Source organism: Orycteropus afer, unplaced genomic scaffold, assembly GCF_000298275.1.
Source record: "Orycteropus afer afer isolate SDZICR_OR568_19922 unplaced genomic scaffold, OryAfe1.0 scaffold00325, whole genome shotgun sequence".
NCBI lineage: Eukaryota > Metazoa > Chordata > Mammalia > Tubulidentata > Orycteropodidae > Orycteropus > Orycteropus afer.
The window spans coordinates 2285931-2303721 of record NW_006921912.1 but is presented as its reverse complement, the minus strand read 5'-3'; the positions used below and the strand labels follow the sequence as shown (position 1 = coordinate 2303721).

The 17791-nt window shown below is 38.2% G+C and overlaps 1 protein-coding gene across 1 annotated transcript in view; it reads right to left on the bottom strand.

Annotated features, from left to right (window-relative positions):
* Positions 1 to 3969: 3969 nt before the first annotated feature.
* MSANTD2 (Myb/SANT DNA binding domain containing 2) overlaps positions 3970 to 17791 on the bottom strand; it is a 32570-nt gene continuing 18748 nt past the window's right edge. Inside the window, exons 2-4 of the mRNA XM_007952112.2 lie at positions 11057 to 11312; positions 9345 to 9405; positions 3970 to 4822 (exon numbers count right to left, since the gene is read on the bottom strand). Of these exons, the coding sequence (XP_007950303.2) occupies positions 3970 to 4822; positions 9345 to 9405; positions 11057 to 11312 (1170 nt within the window). The remainder of the gene's footprint in view (positions 4823 to 9344; positions 9406 to 11056; positions 11313 to 17791) is intronic.

The following is a 17791-nucleotide window of genomic DNA, read 5'->3' as shown; positions in this document are numbered from 1 at the left end:
AAAAGCAGGCAGGTCTCCTGGATTCCATTTACTCTACACAGTTCTGCCCTCATTGTTAACACTGCTATGGTCTTTGTGAATGTACTGCCCCATAGACCTTCTCAGCTGCCTCTTAGTGTGACTTGCCTGGATCCACTTCATGTATCTGCCATGCAGTGGCTTTGAGCAATGCCTATGCAAATACTAGAATACTCGTGCAACCTCTGGAATCTAATACTTGGTAGCTCAGTAGCAGCAAAGGCAACAATAGATAACAGCCAGGCCCTACAAACTTGGAATTTTCAAGTAGATTGTGAAAGGGAAGATAGAGTGGTTGGTTTTGCTTTTTCTATTCTAGCACATTCATATTTTTCTTAGCTTTAATCTATATTGTAAACCACCTCTTGTAAACACTCCTCCTTTGTTTCCAGACTCCTTCCAAAGAAGGCAGAACATACTTGGTTCTAACCAAGGAATGCCAAGGCATCTAATTATACTGGATTATGCTCATCCCTATCAAGTGCTTCTGAAGCTAACTTTCCCTTTAGAATCCAAATAGTTTGCAACATCAGAAACAGAGCTGTAACCAAAGGCAGTGAATGTCTTCATGTGACACTGAGGCAGTCCCTTCATGATACTTTCACTCCAAAGAATTTTTCTTAATGTCTCCTATTCTAGCCACCAGAGGCAGTCAAGTGGTAGAAATTAGCAAAGTCGGCTCATTACTTTTTGATAGTTTTTGCCAAGATGCATTTTAGGGTAGGCCTTGCTCTCTACCCTTTTGTAAAATGAGAATGTTAACACATGACCTGTGAGTGGCCAGGGCACTGCTTATATAAACATGTATATAAGAGCTAAGTTCATAGTTTCATGTTAGAGACTTATAGGTCATTAGTGTTGTAGTAGTTAAGGTTGTGTGTCAACTTGGGATAGGCCTGGTTAAGTGGCTGGGCAGCTGGTGGCAATTATTCCCCATGATGAGACTGGCAATCAACTCCATGGTACGATCTACCACAAGCAGCTGAGTAGCTGCTTTAGGGATGTGGTCTGCTTCCCGTATATAAGCAACAACTTTGGGAAGGGTCTCTAGCTTATGGCACGCTTTAACCCTTCATGTAACCTGAACCCTTCATGTAGCCGAGTCGTCGTTCAGCAGCCTGCCTTGCTCTGCCCATCTTGGGACTTTCAATGGACTTGAATCAATATGGTCTGGTAATGTGGGGACTGTGCCTTTTTACTTGTCGATCTTGGGTTTGTCAGCCTCAGCAGCCAGCAGCTGTCCAAGAGAAGGGAAGCCTCTAGCTTCAGTGGGGCAGGAGCAAGAGGCAGAGCTAAAGCCCAAAGTGAAGGGGCTTTCATCCAGCCCCTAGAGCTTGGTACTTTGAACTCAGACTTCTAGCCTCCTAAACTGTAAGAGAATAAACTCCTGTTTGTTCAAGCCATTCCATTTGTGGTGTATTTCTGTTAGAACAGTACTGTTGTGTTGTTGTTGTTATGTGCCATCTAGTCAGACCTGACTCATATGGGTTTCCAAAGCAGCATCACTACAGAAGTAGATTGTCCCATCTTCCTTCCCAGGAGTGGCTGGTGGGTTTGAACCACCAGCCTTTTGGTTAGCAGTCAAGTGCCTTAGGCATTAAGCTACCAGAGCTGTCAGAATAGTACTAGGTAACCGAAACAGTGGTGGTGGTGGTGTTTTTTCCCCAAAAAACTGCACCTCATCTTGTATCTCTAAAGTATTTTCTAATACTGATTCTTATGCTTGAATACAGTGTCTCCATTACCCTTGAATTAGTCAGATGAGGTCTTATTAACATCTAAATAGCCCCATTCTTTGTTTTTAAGCAATCATACAGTTATCTGATAACCTGCTGCCTTCTTTTTTTTAGAGTGTTCTCACCAAAGAGACTGCATAAATTCAGTATTAGCAAGCTATTTTCTTTCCAGCCCTCTATTTCTCAATGTTCAGCTTTGTCCTTTTTGCCCCACCCCTCATCACACTCCAAGTCAAATGGTGAAAGCACATACTGGATCCAGTATTTGCCACTTCTTCTATGTGCTCAAAGTGGTCTAAAAATGCCCTACTCTCAGTAATGTTAGGTACTTTACTAAATGTTCTTGCTCTGCCCCAGCTAAGCAACTAGCAGCAACAGGAAGTGGGAGGAGGAATAAAAAAAATGCATGAAGCATAATGTTAGTTTTAGGGTTGGTCGATGCAAAGTTTTGGGGATGCCATCTAGTACTCCTGATGATAATTTCTTTACAGCACTGAATACTGAGATTATTGCTCCAAGAAAGTCAATGGAACCTCAGCCTTTAGGATTATAATTCTAAATTTGAGTGAAGAGTAAAGTCTTGAGAATTCCCTAAGGTCCATGCCTATAGACTGTGTCCAGGGAGAAGAGGTATTATACTCAGACATCCTCAGAATAGTAATACTCTCCCTGAACTACACCCATTTTTGGTTAACTCATCAGGGAATAGGCAACTCCATTTACAGAGGCGTAAATGACATAAATGAAAGTAATCCCGTTGACTATAAGCTTTCTTAACCACTAGAAATATAATCAACTGACTAAGAGGCATCAAAATGAGAAAATCACTGATTTGAGACCATTCAGGTTGTGGGAAAGAAGAGAACATTTTTTATCACACGCAATTTTGTCTTCAATAGTATAGAAAAACAGGGAGAATTAGAACTCTTACCTGGATGTGCAGCCCAATTAAAATACAGCACCTGAGAGAGAACTGGGGAATCATGAAAGATAAATAACCAATCTAACAGATTCCTACCATGAGACCAAACTGGTCTGTGATTATCCTACTAGTAAAGTGTTCTTAGCTAAGAGGATTAACCTCTTGGTGGAGTGCTAGGTGGCCCATAAGAAAACTGTGAAAGATCTATAAACATACTGATCTTCCTAAAGGGCTGATTGCCCAATTTCCTATCCTATGGATCTCTTTAAAAATGAATCATGTTTCCACCAGTTCACTTCTCATTTTTCCACTTAGATTCTTTGAGAGTTGCCCTGGTCATTGAGTGTAAAGATGTGAAAGGAAAGTCTCTTACAAATTCAAGTACTGAGGGTCAGAAGGAATATCCTAGTCATTTAAAAATAGAATACACAAAATGAGCTGTCCAATAACTTTGGTACTCTGACAAGAAATAATGACATTGGTCAGTGGGGTACAGAGTGAAAGGTGATGAAAACACCCTGCTGTGTCTGTCCTGTTCATTCTTAGCAGTAAAGTCAGAGCACAGTCCTCACTGTCAGTGAGGCCACACTCTGCTACAAAAAGCTCAATTAGTACGCCAAGTGGCCAGGAATTATTTTAATCTGTTTTTAAAAAATGTTTAAACGGCAACACAACCGTAGTTGGTACATCACAGAAACAAAAGTCTTTTTTGCAGGCAACACTGATTGGAAATAGCAAAACACTTGGTTGGTGAAAAAATGAAACTCTAAATTATATACAATAGTAGCTAAGGGTGATATTGAAAAACAGTCTTATTTAAGTGACTCAAGATTTAACTTGCCATTATCTATTGCTTATTTATTCAGGGTTGTAAATAACACTTATATTGAGACATAGATGTGTAAAAATGAAACATTGTGAAAAAAATACAATTTTTTCAATTTCATATGAAACTCAAAGTATAAGTTTTGTCCAATATGGAATGTACCTACATTTGTTCATATCAGGGCTCTAAAATCCGTTAAAAAATTTTTTGTTTTTAAAAAGAAAACAGCTGACCCACCATGCAAGTTCGTTGTAATATCTTGCTTGCTCTAAATGAGCATTTTCGGGTGAGGTCTGTTTTTTCTTCCCAAAGTTTACTATAATTTTTTAGATGTCGTACTGGCCCAACTGTGGAAAGATAGTTTCCATGAAGAGTCTGATGGCAGCATCTGGATGAGAGAGTCTGGGATTTGGGAAGTGAGTAGAGAAGAGGAAGGTAAGAGCCCAAATCCTTATGAAGGATGACTTTCAGTTGTTAAATTTTAAGGGGTATCCAATGGCTTTTTCCAGGCACTCAACTAAAGAGCCTGCAGAAAGAAAATCCCTCTCTACTTCTACAAATTTGATATAGATAGATTTTGGGGAAACTCCAGGATCCACAATACAGTTCTGAGACAAAAACCCATTAATACCAACCCAATCTTTGCTGAAGGTTTTGGTATTTGCTTGGAAATGTAAAAATAAGCATTGCTGCAGTGTCCTGACCTCAGCAATCCCGAGGTAGCAATAGATAATTCGGGTGGGCTCCATTTCCACCTGTAATGAGGCTTGTGCTGAAAGGGTTTCCAGGTCAACCCGGCCCTCCTTTCCTGGGTCCAGGGAACGCCGCTCCATGTGGGGTGAGAGGGGTCTCTCAATACATTCTTCATAGCCAATGGCATAAAGGCCTGGGCTTTTAGGAATGCCTCCTGGTAATAAATACTGAACAATGTTCCCACCAGTTGGTTTGGAGTGGGCAATGGGTATCCAGTCAATTTCCATGTGCAGCTCCAGGCATCTTGCTTCACTAATAGTGATCTCCAAAAATTTGTAGTAAACATTTTTCCAGTTCATTTTCTGCACTCGGGTCATAATGATCCGTCCCTCAGGCTTCTCCGAGTTGAAGTACTCCCGAAGTCGCTTGCCAAGGGGCACCTGGGAGCTGATCTCAGCATAATGGTATCGGATATCCTCTTTCCAACGAGTGTTATAACCAATTCCAAAAATGGCCAGTTTATTAGAAAGATGAAGCCTTGAAAAGTCTGTCCAGCTCTGAAACAGTTCCCATTTCAACTGCACTGATTCCAAAATCTGTACAATATTCTGCATGATATCTCTCTTCCTAGAAAGAGAAATGAAAATCAAATTCCTCAGGTGTCTAGATCAGCACTGTCCAACAGAACTTTCTGCAATAATAGAAATGTCCTCTATCTGCACTAACAGAGTAGCCACAAGCACTTAAGACATGGTAAATGATGTATTAAATTTTAGATTTTATTTAATTTAGCTCTGGTCACGTAGTGGGTAAGGCATTTGACTGCTAATCACAAAGTCAGTGGTTCAAACCCACCAGCTGCTCCATGGAGGCAGATGAGCAATCTACTTCCATAAGGATTTACAGCCTTGGAAACCCAATGGGGGTCACTATGAGTTGGAATTGACTCAGTGGCAGAGGGTTTGGTTTGATTTTCTTGGATTTAATTTTAAATTAAATTTAAATAGCCACATGTGACTAGTGGCTACTGTACTAGACAATGCGGGTCTAGATAACCACAGTACTAAAATCTGAGAAGCACTCACCCCTAGGAGATTTCTCAGAATTAATGACAAGCTGCTTTCCATTACCTATATAGGCTTGCTGCATCAAACCGAGCGACCACTGATATATATCAGACCCTAGGATTTCAGAAATCTAAGGATCGTAAATATATTGTAAGTGGCTATTGCAATGTATATTAGTGATGGCCTTCAGACCTGACTTCCAAAAGAAGTTTCTATATTTAGAAAAGCATCCAATGTTGCTGAAAATAATTAACAGCTTAATTTCTACCTGGGCATTTTGATGGAGAATATTCAATCGATTATAATTAATTACCTACTACTGCACAAATAAAATAACATTTTCTTCAATTTGTCTAAAATCTATCACTATTTCCAAATTTAAAAGCACTGTAAGTTTAGCACAGATTTAAGATCGTAGCATTGAGAAAGAAAATATCCACGTTTGGCTTAGGTTTTACAAGAAAGGGACTCTAGAGAATGAGCTGCACTCTCAATGAAAATCCCTTACAATGGGAAGCAAAAGCACAGAAATTACTTCCATTTTGATTTGTATAGTTAAGAGAATAAGAAAATGCAGGGAAATTCTTGTTTCACATGCTGTTTAAGATATAATTTGTAATGGGTACTTCATGATGATTGGTCAAGGAAGACACATAATTCCAAGTTTTTCCTCAGTTATGGCAAACCTTTTATATTGGAAGATTACAGTTTGCTAAATATTACCTTAGCAACAAACTATTACACTTTACATCAATTATAGGTTTAACCTACAAAAATACTCAGCTACCACACTCACATATAATCAAACATAGGCAAGCAAAGAGGGTGTGCATGTTAATTGGCTAACAGGTTCCTGGAAGGAGGCCTTGGACGGAGACAGATCCTTGAGACTCTACTTTTAAATTCTCCTACCTACTAGAAGAGCTTTTGGAATATTCTGAGGAGTCTTCCACATAGCCTTCTTTATCTGTCCTCTTACTCTCCCTTCACTTTTCATTAGTGAGATGACAAAGACCTAGTATTTTGCTATCTGCTGCTTCCTGGAACCAAAAACTGCCCCAGTTTACCCTCTACCCTTTAGTTTGTCTTAAAAGCTTCTCAAGTATCATCAGAGTGGCCATCTAGATGAAATCACCACATAACTAGGGAATTATTCATCTTCTCAGGGGACACAAAGGCACTTGATGATGATCACTTTTACAATGCTTGGACTGTGGTACTTGTGAAGCTAAAAATGTAGGACCACATTTCTGTATGGCTAAATATTTTAAAGAAAAACTGTCATTATCAACCTTCCTTGTCCACTTCTGAAATGTGTTTTACTGATCTCAAGGAGGACCAGATTAAGGAGCTGGGACGGAGGGCAGAGACTTTTGTCTCTTTTGCTCACTGATGTATCCCGATGCTTGACATATATAGGCACCTGATAAATATTTGTTGAACAGACGGGTGACTCTTCTTCATGGATGAAGAATGTTGTATTTTATTGCTGATTATGTTACCTAGCTCAGGTTAATGTCACCTATATCTACAAAGAAAAATAATCCAGTTGCCCAAATGAAGTTATTTTATTCAGCACTGTCACAGCCCTAAATCATATTGATGCTAATTCAGACACCACAAGGCATAGCTCTGAAAAAACTGTTACACTGAAAAATAAATAGCCTGACAGATGAGCCACACAGGTTGGAGATTTCAGGAGAGCCCATCAGTTTCCTGTGCTGCTGATCTGGACTTGGCCTGAAACTTCCTGGGGTCATGACTCATGTCAGTTTGCAAAGCCATAGAGCACAATGAGAAATAGACCCAGTTACTGAACCTCTTTGTGACCTATGGGACATATATCACCCACCAGGATTTTAGGGCTCTGAAGTTTCTGGGGAAAATGCTATACCAGTTGTAATACATATTGCTGCCTGGTAGGGACCTATATAACTGTGTTGAGTCTAACTCACCCCACCAACCCTACTACCAGAGTCCATTTAAGACATGTGTGTCTCATATAACTATCAAAATCCGTATTACCTCAAAAAATCTTTTTTTTTCCTTGATTTCACCCTTCCATTAGTGAAACACATGGTGTCAACAAAAATTTTGAAACAAAAAATAATCTAGTCATTAAAGGGTTAAACAGTTTCTGAGATCTGCTTTTATAGCTCCTGGTTTCTCAAGTTCCAACCATGGGAAAAGTTCAGGTGGTTTGGGGTTTGGTGGCACCAATCCTGTGGAGTTCGAGTTCACTCCTAGTTACATCAACTGCAAGGCTTCCTCTGCAGGTCCCCCCAAGTGGCTAAAGAGAGAGGTGAGACATTTTGTGAACAGCCAATGGCTGTTTTAAGTAATAGGGGTCTGAAGGTATGGACTTGTAATAACTCATTTTTAAAAATAGTAACCAGGATGGCAATAATGCTGGCACAACATGAAAAATGTCATCAATGTCCCTGAGCTGTAAATGGGGAAGTTATTATGTTGGCAAATGTCTTGCTGTATATGTTTTCACCACAATAGAAGATAAAAAATTTTTTTTTTAATTAATAAAAATAGTAACCATAAAGCTTACCCTCCTTTGGGACACTCTCATGTCACAATCTTAAAAGAGACCCACCTCTCAACAGAGATGGCCTCAAACTTACTGATCTGGATCATAAACTTTTTTTTTTTTTTTTTTTGGAGGAGTTGGATAATGGTTACAATTTTGGGAAATAACTTCTGATCCCTGAATTCCCACCCACTCCCCAGACAGGAAATCAGCTGACATTGGGAATTATTTGATTCCAAAGAGATACTCTGAAAAAGAAATGAGTATCTGTTAAGAGTGGTGGTGGTGGTGGTGATTTGTTGAATGAAAACAACTACACCCACTCCTCACTTACTGACATGGTTAGGTTCCAAAGACCAGGTTGTTATGGGAAAATCACCATTATGTGAAAATGGTGGGTAACTACATCAGATCACAAAATGAAGGATGCCTGTATCATTACATAACTGTCAAACTTCACCATTACATAATGGCCAAATTACATCATTACATAACTGCCAAACCACTGAGAATTATGGCCCAGCCAAGTTGACATGTAACCTTAACCATCACGACCAGTTATCCTTACCTTGCACCTCAGTGTTTACTATTGCCAGAGGTAAGTTGTTAATGCAAAAAATAATCAAATAGTAGATTTCTTATTATGATGGTAAATTTGAAATGTCAGATGACTAGACAGTCAATAAATGAGGGGTAGGTATAATGCTTCTGTACTGTATTACTTGCTATTACAGTCTTTTTTATCTTGCCTCTTCCCCTTGACTTTTTTTCCTTGTCTCACAAACATCAACATTACATGTGTGGAATGATGTATGCAAGAACTGGTGCTGCGTATGCTCCAAGGTTACCAGGTGAAACAAAATGATGTTCTTCATTTCCCCCCTAAAGTTCTCTTTTATTGTAATCTCTTCAGCAATTAGATTTAACCAGGGACTTACTTAAAGTTATTAAAAAGAATCACAAATACAACATCATTGGTAACTCACAAGTGTGATGTCCTTACAGAAGAGATGGTACTAAACTCTTAGGTAAGATTAGGAAATACAAGCCAGTGGAAGGACCTATTCCTGGACTTTCTTAGCCTTCCCTCCAGTAAATGCTTTCTTTTCCAAATTTTCCAAAAAAGTAGCTCACCCAAGAGTTTACTTTTTGATCCCCAGAATGTATTATTATAGAATCTAAGTGTCACTTTGGCCCTGCTTTCATCTCACTTAACCCCAGGCATTTCAGGCTCCTATGACTCATTTCTGATCCTTATTTAAATATCTTACTAGCCACACTCACACACAGGCAATCCACATAAACAAACTTATTTTCATGTAGCACACTTATTTCTTGTTCTATACAAAATATGAAACAATTTAGATTAATTACTGGAAAACTTAAGCTAACAAGTTGAAAAAGAATGAGTATATGTGCTTCCTCAATGGTATGGCTATAAGTTCCACAGTATGTCTAATTACAGTAGTGACTTTCCAAATCCTCTCAATAGTCATTAAACTTAGGCAGATACATTTTGTGGAAAGGTGAAACATCTACTTACTGTGCTTCCTCAGAAGACTCTTGTTTTATTTTTAATGTTCTCTTTGTAACAGGTATTTCATCTGAAAAGCAAAGTTTTTTAAACAAATTATATTTTCCTGCACAGTGGCACATATATTTATATAGATAAAAAGCTATGTTTAATTATTTTTGAATGCCTGACTTTAATTCTAGTGACTGTCAAACACCAGATTTATAAATATATTATATAATGAGATACATACATTTATATGCAAGATCAGAAACTAGCTCTGCATGTATAAAATTATTCAAGGTCACTAGTGGATTTCTGGCAAGAAGCTTAAGGCTTAATTTCACTGCAAACATGATTTTAAAAGAACAAGAATGAAAATAATTCTGTTCACCTTAGATTTTCTATGTAGGTTCTGCAGAGCAATTATTCCTTCAACATCAGGATAAACATTCTGCCCACCTATCATGTAATTTTTTTCAAGAGTTTAGGTGACTTAAATTTCTGGGGCAAAACCAGAATTATGGGATGCCAAAGTAATTCAGACTCTAATACTGTTTTGAAATTAAAAGTAGTGCTCAATTAGCATCTACCCTTTTTATTCTATAACATCATGTTACTCTTAAAGTTTTATAACCTCTTTCTCTTAATATTTGAGATACATTTTAAAACAGTATTCTTAAGAAATATATTTACATTTCCTTTCTGTCTTGGATTAGCATTTCTCTATCATCAGGAATTCTGTGAAATAGTATCCATGGACTTTTATCTTAAGCAAGGGAAGCACATTTTCACTGCCAATTCTACAAAGACTTCCCAGGAAGTTGCCTGGGTACCCAATGGATTTAAGAACACTGACTTAACATAAATGAGCACTCATCACCCAATTTTCTGTTAATGTACAATGGCTACAGAAGAAACTTGATTGCTACTTCCAAATTATGAAAATCAAAATTGGAGCATTTAATGTAAAAAGAAACTAACCAACCAAAAAAATAATTGGCCTCTAAATTAGGCCACAAACAGTTTTATTTTTCATTTTTAATGCCTCTGAATGTGTATGGAGCTCTGGCAGCGTAGTGCCTAAGGCATCTGACTGCTAACCAGAAGGCTGGCAGTTCAAACCCACCAGCCACTCCTCGGAAGGAAGGTTAGGCAATCTACTTCCGTAGCTTCCATAGCTGACACTGCCTCGGAAACCCAAGGAGGGTTCACTATGAGTCAGGTCCGACTCCATGGCACATAACAACAACGACATGAACTTGTATAAATCACCCCAGCTACAGTTGGGATGGGCTCAGTGAAGAAGTCTGATGAAGTATGATCCCTGACATAGTTCAAACATCAGCTCTTTTCAAGATAAACAGAGGCTTCTCCTCATTATCTGTTCAGACTGAAGTCTGGTAGGGGCCTTTTCCGAATCACAAATAGAAAAGAATTTGGAATAAAGGAAAAGATACAGTTAAATCTATAAACTGTTGGGACAAGAGTCAATAATCTCAGCAATGAGATGCAGGATATTTAGAACTGCACAGGATTCTACTTCTCAAGAGCTTCCTTGTATACAGTTCAGATTAAGAATCTGGCAGTTTAAGGCTATACCAAAGATGCCCACAGTGCCCCAAATACACGAGTTATATGCCTTGGGCTGACAGTGGGAATGGTATCAGAAGATAAGTACCAGTGTGCATATAAAGATAGGTATATGTATCCATTATTATTATAAATATTGGCTTTCTTACCCAATTCCTGATCTGTTGGATAGCCATGGAGATCCTGACTGTGGTTTCCCCAGTCCTCCTGTGAATACTCCTCCATAGTGCTGCCATCTGACTCCAGCTCCTGGTACAAGCCACTACTGTTAATAAGTACAGGCTGGCAGGGCTGAGCATCCCATCCTCCCTGACCAAACACCTGTTCCAACTGTTCAAATGTGTAACTGCTCTTTCTTTTCCCAACACCATGTTCTTTCACCCGACTGTAACACCTGCGAAGGGTCTAAGACACAAAGTCTTTTGTTATTCCTTTAAAGCTGTACTTCCTCTTCCAGGTATGGACCACAGATATTAATTACTATTAGACAGACACAGACAGACAAACATAGACACATTGTTACAGGAATGCTAGATTTCAAATTCATTATTATATTAGAAAAAAATACTAATTTAGCATTTACTCAAACATGTTATAATTCAAACAATTATTTTGCAGTTAATTATCCATTAAACAACAAGAAACATTACAACATTATTGCAGGTAACCCATATGCATATTTTTATACCCCCACCCCCATTTAAAAAGAATAAGAAGGGGGGGAAAAAAAACAAGAAATACCAGCCAGCCAATAGGATGCACACCTGCCACAGAAGAGTGAGAGCTGCTGTTGTGCCCAGAATTTGGAAAAAGTGAGGGAAGAGAGGACAGAAAGAAGAATTCCCCAAAGCAAAGAATATAACCTTCCTTATTCTTAAGAAGGAATACAGGACAAAAACAATTGCCTAAACCAATTAGCTAGTAAAACATATTACTCACAGTCTGTATTCCTTACTAATTCAGCCTTTCTTTGGGAAAGCTGCTAAAATTTAAAAGAAAGGTCAAATCTAGAATGCTACAAATTCCTAGTCTCAAATACCTATGATCAAGAAACAGTACACTAATACCTATGCCTAAAAATTAACCAATAATCTACCAACTCAAACGGACAGCTACTCAAACCAACAAATGAGGCCAGTAATTTCTTCTTGGAGGGAGAAAAATGAGGGACAAGGACGTTATTTCACTTCTTTTATTGCCACCAGGCACACGGCAAATATCATTATGCAAGTCCACAGATAAAACCCAGATAATTTTATTACCTTGTACAACCCTTCAATTTTCTTCATATTCTTTATCTCTAATACATACTTCTGATTATTAGTCCAGTTTCCTGAGTTGAATGGTATCTTATATTTCAAAAGATAAACCAAGGACTTAGTTTAGCTTCCAAATTTAGTTTAGCTACATTCATGGTCTCTTTCTCATCTCAGCCTCCCTTTGTTTTTTTCTAATCTCCTTTCTACTTTACTGTTTTTTATTCTAAGAGTTTCTTGAGACAAGACCCCTTTTCCCTGGTGTCTCCTCCCAAATACTTTATTACTCAACTATGTAAAATGATTTCACTTCAGACTTAAGTTATAGGCATTAGCCAGGCTATGAATTTCTTCTAAGTGTGATAGTACCTTTCATGAGCCAATAATCACCTATTCTAGCCAAAATAAAACAAGTCTCAATAATCTTCATTAAGCCTCCATGAATGTTCTATACAAACTACAATAAGACACTGTCCAATATTTTGCAAATCTCTCCCAAGGCCAGAAATCCAGGCAGACAAAAGGAATTTTAAAAAGTATGTCTCATACAATGATCGTCCTTACACATAAGCAGAGTAACGATTGGTCACCCCACTCTAATACCAGCCAGCCTTCCTCTGTGTAAACACCTGCTTCATCTTCTCTTTTCTTGAGATCTCCTCTGGTGCCTCAAGCGAGGGTTTAAAGAACTGAGGTTTCTTTAGAAAAATGTTCCTTCTTATTCTTTGTAAAAGACAGTCACAGATGCATAACACAAAACTTTCCAGAACAAATTGGAAATAAGAACTTGGGAAAAGTGTGTTATGGGCAAACCTTCCAATGGAAGCAAATGCCTGCAGATCTTACTTGACTTTCAACATGCTCCCTTTTCCCAGTGCCCTCTGCCCTTCTTGCAGGGATTGGAATTTGAATTGCAAACATCTCCTCCAAATTATTTTTATCTTACAATGTCTAGTTTCTGCCTGCAAGAACACCCCAACCACTCTTTCCAATTCCTCCAAGGACCATAAACAGAGAGTCCCAACCATGCTCCTGTCACCCTTCCAAGGCCATATATGGAGATGGAAACCATGCCACTGCTCACCACTTACTAGCTGCCTAGAGAAAAGCATTCCACACACAAAAGAGCCCAGTTGGCTCCGTCACTGAGGGTAATTTCAGAAGTAAACAAATAAAACTAATGTTCTTTGAAGAAAGGTGTTTTCGGAAACACTGTATTATCAGGAAGTGACATCAAAACAAAACAAAAACACAAACTCCCTGCCACTCTGGCTCATAGCAACCCCCACTGGGTTTCTGAGGCTGTAAATCTTTGCAGAAGTAGATCGTTCCATCTTCCTTCCACAGAGGGGGTGGTGGGTTTGAACTGCTGACCTTCTGGTTAGCAGCCAAGTGACATAGGCACAGGCAAAGCCACCAATCTTTGACAGCATGCATGGTAAGAAGTCACAAAAAAAGAGACTCTTACTTTTTCTGAAACCACCAAATTGAGCTTCACATATCACCTGGCTTATGTAACTGTGGATGAGGAAACTAGCAATATTTAATAGTTATAGATATGTGGAAAAACAGTCAGGTGATTTACTTTATATTTCATTAAAAAAAAAAAAAAGCTAACAGATCTTGCCATCTCTTACTTCACAGTGTATTTTTATAATACTATCTTATATTGTAATATGTTTATATGTAAAAGATCTATTAGGTATCTGAAGAAAAGACATTTGGTTAACTTCTAGATCCACATAACAGGAATCTGATGTATTCAAATGATGTTAAAAAGATTTCCAAGTTGATTTTAATTCTCTCAAGATTTAAATATACACAAAAGGTACCTTCTGGGTTCAGTAAAGACCACAGATCCAAGGAGAAAGCATTTAAATAGGATATATCAACTAAGATAGGGGAAAAAAAAACCTCAAATATTAGCTGCTACTACAGTAAACACTGAGATTTAGTTAAACATGAGGGAGTTCAGGAATGGATAAAAAGCACCTATTGAGACCTTCCAGTTCTTTTCATCCATAATAAATAAGAAAATGTTACATTTTTCATACTCTAAATGATTACGCAAAGCATAAAATTACAAGATTATGTCAACAGTCCTAAATAAAACAACTTTAAAAAATGCTTCTAAATCTGAGATTAAAAATAATGCTCCAGAATCTAGGAAAAACAAACTCTTACCTCCCCTTTGCAGATAGCTATACCAAACTCAGCAAGAACCTCAATTTGACTTTCTTGGAGAACTATGTCCTATTCAACACAAAGCCTTACTACTCTTCCATCTCCCTTTACTTCACTCATTTTAGAAATTTATAGTACATAAGCTGATTTTTTTTTTCAATTAAGAACTCAGAATGAGAAAGAATATGCTTAAAATTACTAAAGACCATCCTATCCACAATTAGGAACAATAATACTTTCCTTATTGTTAGAAATCTCCATGGTAAATTGGTATTATCTTATCTTCTCCTTCCTAGGGTAAGAGCTGTGAGGTATACATGTTGTGAAGGAGGTCAGAGGGACAGAGGTCAGGAGGAGTCCAGAAAATCTGGATGGAACAACTAAAGTAGAGGTAACAACTTGATCAGGTGGCCAAAACAGAGGAGTTCATGGGTATTACATCTGAAAGAAATGCCAGGTGAATGCTTACTAAATTCACCATGCCATGTATTTAATGACTACAAAAGGAAAGGAATCAGAGAAAAGATTGGAAAGATGTCCCATCACCAAAGCAGGAAGAAAAATAAGATGGCTGAAAACTGACAATTTATAGGACAAAGTGAAAGTTTTGCAAAAAGATTACAGTGAAAGGAAATGAGAGAATAAAAGAATGACATTCATTGTGGATGAATGTAAGGGGAGTCTATGGGGGGGCAGGTAAACAAAGGTAGGAACTTTAGATTGGCAGGATTTGGGGTTTAACGGCAGCAATGCAGAGAAAGACCCAGGGTTACAGTACACGTAACATTAAATACAGTGCACAATGCAGCTATCTTGCCAAAGTAAGTATATCCAGTATTGGGTTGTATAAGCAGAGGAATCACATGTAAGCTATGAAGGTGGCTCTTCCTCTCTATTCAGCACCGGTGAGGCCACAGCTGGAGCACAGCATTCAGTTCTGGGCATCGAACCAGCTACAAGAGAGGGAAATTGTAGAGTTCAGAAAAGGGCAAATAAAATAATGAAAGGCTTGGAAAATAAGATCTCTTAAGTAGGGCCAGTGGTTTCATCAAAGCCCTTCCTGACATTATATAAGCTGATTTTGGAATGAAAATAAAAGGTTTCTTTTGCTTCAATGTCCTCCAATCCCTCCTACTTTCAGGAAGAGAGAAGAATTGAATTCTTCCCAGCTATGGCAAGGTAGAAACTAAAGTAAATAAATCATAAGGGCATATGCCACCAATTCCGCTAATGACTCAATAATTTTCTCAAAATTTGCCCCATTTCATACAATCAAAAAATAATCACCATGACAAAACCACTGCTCTAACAGAACTAACAATAAGTAGAACAGTATATAACAGGAAGAACAGAAATAAGGCATAACAGCTATATAAATGTGTTGTTTAGAAAACATTGGCACAATCAGTCTAAGATGTCACATGAGAAATACAGTCAAACTGCAGGGAAGACAGCTTAGTTATAATAGCAGGAAACAATGTTACAAGAAAAAACAAGCAGTGAAACAGATTTTCAAATGTAGTCAAACTGGCCATACTAGAAATGAATTACAGTTTATCTTAACCCTCTGCCAACTAAACATGATTAATTTGAGATTCCTATTACCCAAATTATTAAATAAAGAATACCTTTATTTGTGATGAAAAAAAAAAAAAAAGCCTTAAAAATAACATCTTTGTTCTCATAGGGAGACAGGGAACTTACACTAGAAATAAATCTCCTGTGACCGATTTTCTTATAAAAGTTTAAAAACAGTACCTCAGACTAAACCAGCAAGACTTTGCAAATGAGATCTTTCTTTTTTCTTTAAAGAGGAAGCTAAAGTTATTGCTTTATTTTAACTCTTATGACTAGGTTCATAATTCATCAATTGTAGCAACAAAACAAATAATACCCAGTTTATTTCTGTATTTTAAGAAAGACTCAAAACTTCTTTTATTGCCTGTATTTTCTTACTGTGAGCACAAAGGTAGGAGAGAAAAAACTTTAAATAGCAGACATATATAAACATGCCCACTCCTCATTTATTGACATGGGTATTAGGTTCCAAAGATCAGGTCGTTATGTGAAAATCTACGTTATATAAAAATGGAGGGGTATTTTTTTTTTTCCTGTTTTTAGACATCCATTTGTCTGATTTTTTTTTTATTTAGAAAACGTGGTCATAGAAATAATAACAGCTAAGATTTAACTGATGTGCTTGCTCATCACGGTGACGAGTTCAGTTTTGGATTATTCCTCTGCAGAGAAGGAAGCTTAGAGGAGACAAAGCTGGGCTGCGTGACTGAAGGGCCCATGGCTTAACCATTTCACCCTCTTCCTGTTCTGGGTCAGAGCTTCCCTTGAGAAGCAGCCACCAGGGCTCCACTCCCACCCCTGTAAGATCTGCATTCACAATCCTGGAGTTCTGCTCGGTCCCCGTCACTAAGGCAGAAGCTTCAGGACCTGTTCAGCTCATTTTGGGATGTCATTAAATCCACAGGCATTTCTTCCAAATACCCTCTTTCTTTCTTCCATTTTTACCCCACAACAATTTTGGGCTGTAAGGCCTCAGACTGCAGAGGAGTGGGGAACCCAGATCAGACACTGCTAGCTGGCTTTGTGCTGCCTGTGCATCCACAGGGAGCCCACATAGCCACAGGCCATGCAAAAGGCTGACCTTGCCCAGCAGCTGAACACAGATCTCCCCAACACACACACCACAGGAGGAAGTGGAAGGTATGGGGCACTACAGCCCAGCTTCCGAGAGGCCAGCTGGAGGCCCTCCTCTAGCAAGGGGATGCTCCACAGACATTGTCACCGTGCTCGCAGCATCATTAATGTACAAAATAGCCAGATAGTCAATTGTTTACTATTGTTGGAAATGTGAAATGTTGGTAAGAGAGAATCAATAAGTGAGGAGTAGGTACAAACATTTCTGCACACAGCAAGAGGTATAAGGATATAATATAAATTACCACATATATCTTTTGACACAGAGTTGTAACTAAAGATTAGAAGTCACCTACAGCAAAATTCCCCTGGGACCAGCAGAACTCTTACTACCTATTGTCTTTAGTTTTCTGTACATTACTATCTAGCAAACTGACTTGTCAATCACTTAAATTCTTGAAAAAACAACAAGTACCAAAACAAAAAAAACCCCAGCAAACTAACTTTATACTCCCCCAATTCTTTGTGCTTTGGCAAGTTATTTTTTTCCCTTAAATCTGTTGCTTTTGTTTTCCCTCTCCAGAGCAGAGGTTCTTAACCTTTTTGGGTTATGGATCCTTTTGGATGCCTGATGGAAACTATAGTTTCCCTCCCCAGAAAAATGCAAACATACACAAACTTTTCTACATAATTGCAAGGGGTGCATGGACTCACTAAAAAGCCCATACAAGAACCTCAGGCTAAAAAACTCTGCTTACCCTATGTAATTAGTATTTTCTTCCATAAAAGAAT